This window comes from Botryllus schlosseri, chromosome 5 (assembly GCF_051294905.1).
Source record: "Botryllus schlosseri isolate E-star chromosome 5, Bs_hap1, whole genome shotgun sequence".
Lineage (NCBI taxonomy): Eukaryota > Metazoa > Chordata > Ascidiacea > Stolidobranchia > Styelidae > Botryllus > Botryllus schlosseri.
In genome coordinates this window covers 14,950,899-14,959,641 of record NC_137240.1, presented here as the reverse complement: position 1 = coordinate 14,959,641, position 8,743 = coordinate 14,950,899, and the positions used below count along the sequence as shown (strand labels likewise).

General features: G+C 40.2%; 1 protein-coding gene across 1 annotated transcript; it reads right to left on the bottom strand.

Moving 5' to 3' along the window:
• Positions 1-6,858: 6,858 nt before the first annotated feature.
• LOC145439164 (pre-mRNA-splicing factor CWC25 homolog) lies at positions 6,859-8,279 on the bottom strand. Its single transcript, XM_080316650.1, has one exon. It carries the CDS (start codon positions 8,163-8,165, stop codon positions 7,152-7,154), a length of 1,014 nt encoding a protein of 337 aa, XP_080172776.1. The 5' UTR covers positions 8,166-8,279; the 3' UTR covers positions 6,859-7,151.
• Between the last annotated feature and the right edge of the window lie 464 nt (positions 8,280-8,743).

Below are 8,743 nucleotides of genomic sequence, written 5' to 3'. Positions count from 1 at the left end.
AAATATCGCGGTAAAGCGATAAAGGATGTCATTGCTCCACATATATTGGAATCGTTTACACGTATCAGACGAACTAAAAGAGTATATCCTTTTGTGAGACGAAAGCGATTGCAAATTCGCATTTGGACACGGGACTTGTTATTTTATTTTGGTTTTACGTGCCGTGGGTGGGTAGGGGAAACATTGGGGTTTGAGGTGGGTTAGGGTCCATGTTGGGGTTAAGGTTCCAAGATTAGGGTTGGGGGGATGGATATTAGGGTTGGTTAGGGTTAGAGTTAAGGTATCCCAAGATTAGTGGTTGGGGGTGATGAGTATTAGGGTTGGGAGGGGGTATTAGGGTTGGTTAGGGTTAGGGTTAAGGTTAAGGTATTCCAAGATTAGGGTCAGGGTTAGGCTTTGCGTTAGGGTTACGGAATCCCAAGATTAGGGTTGGGTGATGGATATCAAAGTTGGGAGGGGGGATATTAGGGTTGGAGGAGGGGAGATATATCATTTTCGGACTGATATAAATCCATGATTTTGACGCTAGTTAACTATACACACTAATAAATGACAAATGCTCAAGTGTCGCATGCTCAAGTGTCGCATGCTCAAGTGTCGCATGCTCAAATGTCACATTCGCAACTGTCACATGCTCAACTGTCGCATGCTCAACTGTCGCATGCTCAACTGTCGCATGCTCAACTGTCGCATGCTCAAGTGTCGCATGCTCAAGTGTCGCATGCGCAAGTGTCCGCATGCTCATTTGTCACCATGCTAATATGTCACCATGCTCATATATCACCATGCACAAGTGTCAACATGCTGAAATGTCCCAATGGTTATGTGCCCCCATGCTCACTTGGTACCATGCCCATCTGTAACCATGTTGATTAGTCCCCATGCTAATGTGTAACCAATAACCATGCTCAAGTGTCGCATGCAAATATGTTTCCATGCCCATGTGTCCCCTTGCTCATGTTTCACCATGCTGATATGTCCCCATGCGCGTGTGTCCCCATGCTCATGTGTCCCTATGCGCATGTGTTACCATGCTAATGTGTCCTCATGCTATAGCGTAGCATGCTCAACTGTCGTTTTTCATTGTGTCGCATGCTCATATGTCGGGCAACCGTGGACGACTGCTTATTCTGTCAAAAATTGACACCTCCTGGGATGCATCAATAAGAATCAAGTTCACTACACCTTCCGCATAGCTCCATTTGCAGCTTTTGACAGTCCATGCGTACGAATTACGACCGTTTTCACAATTACTTACGTACTTGAGTAGATTTAAAGTCAGTAAAATTATACTTTAACTTCAAGTAGTTTTATGTTGCTTATGTAAGAAGTACTTCCACTCGTATTTGAGTAGATTTTTTCTTCGCTACTTCTACTTCTACTTGAGTAGCTTTCTTGACTACTTTGACCACCTCTGGTATCCATGCACAGCACTCATGGATCTGATGCTCTAGAAACTAATATTAGTCCGTACATGTAAATGAGATTTCCTAAAAGGTTTTCTGATTGTCTCGCAGTAATTTGATTGTGACGCCGATGCCTTAGCGATTATTATCTGTATATGACAGACCAGTCCATTATAGTGCTTAGCTATGAATATAGATCATTTTCTGCGGATGAACGCGCATTGCGCAGCAGCACTTCACCTACACGTGATGTTGCTCTCTACTTTACCGTACAGTACGTTATCAACGTTGCAGAGAATTCTCCGATAAAGTCATAATTGTTAAAGAGCTCTATTTTATATTATACTAGGTGAAATTTGCATACTATTGCCCTTCCCTGTATTTCATGCACCGGTAAAGGACGAAAGAGTCCAGGACACAGCGTACCCAATTACACCCAGCTAGGAAGGGAGTGTCTTAAATAGGAAGTCGCAATTGCCTTGAATTGAATTCGTCATGCGAGAGACAGACTATGAGGTGAAGTCGACGCCAAGGTGTAAGCATGGCTCAAATCCTGTCGGCTAGAAGGTATATCCATTCGCTAATTAGATGCCTCCGAAATAAGTTCGATACAATTTTGGCAGGAATTAAGCTTTACCTGCGTCAAGGTCGGTTAACATCACTCGAAAAGACGTAGCAATTAAATCTGTCTGGTGCTGGAGGTTACAATTCCTTCCGCTTCCACCGCTCATTAGAGGGAGACGATAAATTAATCTGCTATGATAGGGTGTCTTGCGGTTCGTATACCGCAACAACGCGACACGTATGATTATATAGCAGCATTTACAGAACATATATAGCATGTTGTATTCTACGTTGATAAACGGATAGCTTTAATATGGTTTTTGGTGCATTTATAATCGGTTGATTTAAAATTTGATCCCCTCAAAAACACCACAAGATTGCGATACGACCAAAAGATAGGACGGTGTCGAAACGACTTGGAGTAGGCCTAGCTTTGCCATCGAAATCAGACACCTACATTCGAGATTATTACTAAAAAAATACATATTAGTTGGGTAACTTGTTATGGGCAGGTCGCACATTCCGTAATTAAGCCTTTTTTGAATCTGTGTACAAAATTGACCACTACAATGAAGTCAGAATGGGGGTAGACCTACTTTTTAGCAGACCAGCATGCTGCGTCCGTGGTGTCATCATTGTTGGTACGCCTATGTGAAAGTAAATATAATGTCATAGATTTCTACTCACTTACAGGAATAAGTGGAAAATGAAAGGTCTGAGAAATATTCAAGCAATATAGATTGTATACTGCTGCTATAAACCATTAAAACAGTGACTGTAACCGATGGGTCACGACGATAGTTGGCGTATTTCAATACCTCCTTTGCTTTGGCCGGACCACGACCTGACATATCGATCTCGCCTTCCGAAACATACCAACTTTTTGTCCCCTGTCATTTTATATTATCTTCTTTTACTTTTCATTCAGTGTGCATGCCTCCTTTGTCACATCGCCTAGGCCAGGCGGGTGTCTGATTTCGAAGACTACTCCAAGTCTTTTTGACACCTTCTCATCTTTCATTGTATCGCAGTCTTGTGGTGTATTGGAATGATGAAATATTTAGCAATAAATTGAATTGTATATGGCGTTGGCCCTGCGTATGCATTGTGAGGAATACAACAGATTCAACTGCTAATCCGAATTACTATTAAATTATTATTAAATAACTGATCTGGTGTCAACAGTTACAGTTGAGGGTCATGACACAAAAGGAGGTTATTGAACCATCATACTGAACCAACTCACAAATCTAAAGAAGTGATCGAATAAAGAATTTTTTACGGCAATTAACTTACCTTGAAAGGGACATTTGATGGATAGAATCGACAAAACGACTTTTGTGCGGCCAAGTAGATTTTGCATCAGAAGTCATAGGCCTACTGCTGCGGCAGCATCGCCGCAGAAATTTGCATTATGGTTGTAACCAAGTCACAAGTCTATTATATTTTTATAGATTTGAGTCAGTTAGTCCAGTTATTTTCAATTTATCACTGAGTCAAGTCCGAGAAAAAGCGGTGTGGTCGTGTGGATGGTCGAGTCCGAGTCATAGTATTAAGACTAGAACCAGATTCAATATGCTTCACTGTTCAGCGTCGAGTTCAAGTAATCTTAAAAATACACTTTTTCACAACTCTGCTTGGGTGATATCAAATGTCTCGCATTCATAATAAATTATTCTTCCTCATTCTCAACACTTTGACTGCCAGCAATCCTAAATTTAGGATTTCACTCAATCCCATAAAGTGCCAGCGATCCTATATTATCTAGGATATTTTTCAAATGCGTACAGTGAAGTCCGTAATTGGTTCTATCTCCGGATTACGGGTGTATTCGAGGCTACTCAATAGGCTTGTTGTCAGAAACAACCATTTTCATCACCGAAGGTATTTAAAAAAAATCACATATGTATACAATAGGTCAACCTTTTTTTAGTTTGACCACTAGGTGGCTTTTCATAAAATGAGCAGCCAAAAAATTGCAATATTTTTGATATTCCTTGGTATTGAAAACATTTTTTTTTTCAGAAGATGCACAAGGTTTACACTTATCAGCACTCCCAATTCCAGCTAAATATCCAACAAGTCGAAAATTCATTGTTTGCTGGCATTTACTGGTAATTTCCATAATAGGCCTTGGCAGCTAAAGTGTTAACAGTTTCAGTATGGCTACCATACGTTCTACATTATTCTTCGAAATTACAATGAAATGCAGTGTCTTGGCCGTCCGAGCCTAGAGTCATGAGCAATGACTGGAGGACAAGTAGAGCCAATAATACACAAATTGACTCAAGTCGAGTTACCGAAACATCGCGACTCGAGCCATTACAATCTGTTGAGTAAAACGTAACTTGCATGCAACGGTTTAGCTTTCGCATATATGCACTACCTTTTCACCTTATCGGAATTACCTATCCGATGTCAAGAACCGTAACTGCCGCACCCCCAAACTCCCTAATTGAGGGGTGAGCTCGAACGGGGCCAACATTTTTTCGTGAATTAGCATAAATTATAGTCATTTTTGAAAATTTATGCAACTAACTTTTTACTGGAAATATATGGAACTATGTGTAAATAGATCGCTTGATTATTTCACTGTCGTTTAAATTTGAGGCCCTTTCTGATTTGACGTGCATTCAGGCCAGACCGCCGAATATAATATTTTCACTGGGTCAATTTTTCCATAGGCTATTGAAAAAAGAAGATTTTCAAGTAACTTGTCCATAAATGCAACTTTTGTGAAAAATAAATGCAACTTTTATGAAAAATAAGTGCAACTTTCCACGAATTTGACTGCAACAGAAATTTGCCCTACTAATTACTGTTCTTGCGGAGTGGCCCCCAGCCTGTGCTAGGGTGAATTGGCTACTAGTCGTGTTTGTACTATTTAGTGAGACGCCTTACTTCGGCTAAACGCGCCAAGCGCGAAAATTTTCAACATTTCATGATTGATTCGCTCAATATGATCGGGAATTGCATATGTGTTGCTATCTATTTTTTATCCTCCCTGCTCACGTAGAATCAGATTTCCTGGCAGAGCTGAATGAGGTGTCTTGGAAACTGTAGCGCCCGTAAATAATAATTAAACATATTCGGGCGGTATAACAACCTCATTACATGATGTTGTTTCGTGACCTCGAGTCTGCTGTATCCAAAGATAGTGAAATCACCCAAGCGTACTCAACCAAAAGACGCGCACGATTTCAAATTGGTATTTCTTTACTGGCAATTAAATTTTCCTTACGGGTAGGCATCTGTCTCGTGGGGTTCAGATTGCTCGCAAAGGAACATTCGGCGCCAGCCATTTAGGCACGTATGGACATTGGACAGTGACACATATAAGCCTATGTATAATGTAATGTATATATATCGAAGTTTTCGGATCAGCACAAGGGCAGTCCTTTTCGGCCCAGGCTTTATCGCCGCCGATCGTTCTGGCACACTTCTGGGAGTCGCATGTTACATGGCCTAAAACTGTATACGTCTTGGTGCGGCGTGGCGCGGTAATGGCCAACGTCGAAACGACCATTTGTATGAATCATGCATATCTTTATGGGGGTAACATTGAATTGATTTTTAAAGTTGCATAAATTTATAAAAAAAACTTGAAGCTAATTTATGAAATAATTGTGGGGCCCTTCGAGCTCGCCCCCCCCCCAATTGGGGGGTTTGGGTGCGGCAGTTATGGTCTTGCTTCCAACCGGCAGAAGCACTGCTATGAGTGAACAAAATTTAGGATATAATAAATAAAAATAAGTTTTCAAATTTTACTGGATACTCCATGATATTGTTAGGCTGTCTAAAAATACAATGGATAACAAATTTGGCGCAATTCCAACCTGTAGAAGCGAAGTTTTGGATAAGAAAAATAATAGTATCGACAATTGAAAATTCTTTCTTTTGCTAGGTTGCTATTCAGCTCATGAAGGGGCAATTTGACACAAGCTGGTTTTGTTGGCAAACCACTCTCGCAAAGTTTCGAACGCGGGGTTGGGAAAAATTGAGCATCTGGGTGATACGATCTCAAGTAGAGCAATAAGCTCTACTCGACTCGACTCGATTACCAATCATTTTCACAACAGTAATAATGACTTTAAAAGTAAAAATAGATATCTTTTTCCAGGACACAAGGAAAAGGTTGCTGGTTACACACCATCCAAAATAATTTCAAAATCCCGAACCATGACTATTTGGAGCGTTTTGTGGCCATTGCGAGGTTCATTCACTACCTTGACTATTCGTAGCCTTATGCAATGTTTTTAGATAATGAGATATGGGCAAAAATAATTTCAAAAATAACTTTTTTCCGGATCCACCGGTTAATTCGTTAGGTTGCCTAAAAAAATGCTGCACATCAAATTTGGCTCAATTCCTACCAGGAGAAGCCGACACGGAGTCAATTGAAATTTATTATTAAAAAAATTGAATTTTTTTACCAAATTTTAACTGTCAATCTCATGAAATTGTTGAGCTGTCTACGACAACGATGCAAAACAAATTTGACGCAATTCCAACCCGTAGAAGCGAAGTTATTTCAGTTACTCACTAATAATTCTGGGTTTTCCCACCGTCGATGCTATTTTTGCAAATTTAAAACTTTCATCTGCAGTAACTTTGCTGTTACCGGTTGGAATTGAGAAAAATTGTTATGCATCATTCTTTTAGGCAACTTAACAATTTTATGGGGTTGACAGTACAATTTGAATTTTTTATAATAAATTTCAATTGGCTCTGCGGGCTTTTACTGGTTGGAATCGAGTCAAATTTGGTGTACAGTGAGTTTTTAGGCAATCTAACAATATAATCAATGAATTTGTGGAATCCGGAAAAAGTTTTTTTTTAACAACCCCAATGGACACCGTGGTTAAACGAGGTTTCGAGACTCCAGCGGTGTCATGAAGCATTAGAAATATATTTTTCACCGATAACATATAACACTTGATCGAAGATGTGATGTATATTTTCGTTACTCGGAAAAATGTATATTTTTGTTACTCGGAAAAATCAACTCTTGCTACTTGAATCGAGCGAATCGTCGTGCCCACCCCAGCCATACTCAAAGCTACGAACGGCGCTATTGTGTATCCAATATCTTGAAGCTCGAACGGAGGGAAGCCGGCCTGGTCCAACATCCGGGATATGCCTCGCCAAATCCCCGTTAGCCAATGGTATAATCCAGAACCGCTAGAACTTATGGTTCAGCGTGTGTCTTTTTCTTTTGACACTATCCTCCACAGATCCCGACGACGCAGTCTTCAATTTCATGTTGTGAAGGAAGTCTCTGGATTGGCTGTACTTGTCTTTTTTCCGATCCATTTCTTGTTTCCTCTCTTTTTCGTCTTCTCGTTGCTCCTCGATTTTGAATTTTTTGACGTTTACTTTCCGTTGGCTATCTCTCCACGAAGCGTTGTCCATCATCTCTCGTAATTTTTTCTCCTTTTCTTCCTTCGACAAACCTTGAGAAAAACCAGAACGATTCACTCTTCGGTAACGTTCTTTAGGTTTTTCCGGTGAGGGGGTTCGTTTTCGCCGCCTTTTTGTCGTTACCGATACGTGTTTGCCATCTTGTACACATATTAACCCAAATCCCGCAGGTTTATCTTGATTTCTCCGTCTATAATCATCGTCATCGCTACTTTCATCAGACTGCCTTCGGTGTTTAGTTTTTTCAGACTTTTCATTACGGTCTAGATCTGATGACGAATGAGATTTCTTATGCTTCAAAGACTTTTTATAATCCGAATAATTGCCTTTGTGTTTCTTTTTATGTGACTTTCGGCGTGACCGCTCATCTTCACTTGATGAAGAGCTGCTACTAGTATCTTCATCTGAGGTGGAGTTACTTCCTTGCAGTCCACTTTTACGTAAGTCTTTAACCAATGCTTCTTTCAACATATTCCGTATTCTCTTTTTCTTCAACGGATTGCTCAGCAGCTCTTTTCTGTGCTCGTAATCATTTTTTCTGATTTGAAATAAGGGATCTTCGCGTACTTTACTTTCATAATCCAAACGCTCTAAGACGGTGACATTGCCCGTGGCAACCGACGACTCTGTCTTTACTAAAAAATCACCCTTTTCTTCTTCGTCATTGGCGAGAGTTGTTATACGCTTTCCGAGGAGATACTGTTCATGATCGACAGAGGAATTTTTGCCCTCATACATCCAATCAATTTTTCTGATTTCTCGTTCCTCCCCCATGGCCAAGATCTTCACTGAATTTTCCAAAATAAATGATCCAATCCTAACTAATACCGTGTTCGCCCGGACCAAAGCTTAAGCTTGACGATCAACTTATTGGTTATTTTATTTTCTACTCCAAATAACCACTGAAGTATATTTGTTACAGATAGGAAAGAAAGCAGTGATTCATGACGTATTTGCTACCGGTCATAAAAATTCATTGTACCATTATAATTAGAGAAGATTAGACAAGAGGATTTATGCTAATGATGTAAAATGACTAGAAGATACTATCATATGATATTATCAAGCTATTCCCAATCTGATGATGATACAAGGGAGGGACTGTCTCTGTCAGAAGCCCACTGCCCATGCAGTGACCGGTAAACAGATTGTTCCCAGGTTCTGAACCTTCTCTTTTAGCGTCAGTAAGCTAGACCATCGTATAAAGCACCAGATATGATCTTCATCCGACGAAGGATGTCCTCACCTCTTCTATTTGAAACGGAATGGGTACTTTCGATGCAGAACACCTTCACATTGAGATCCTTCATTACAGTATCCGAAATTTTACGGATGACCTAACTCAGTGCTTA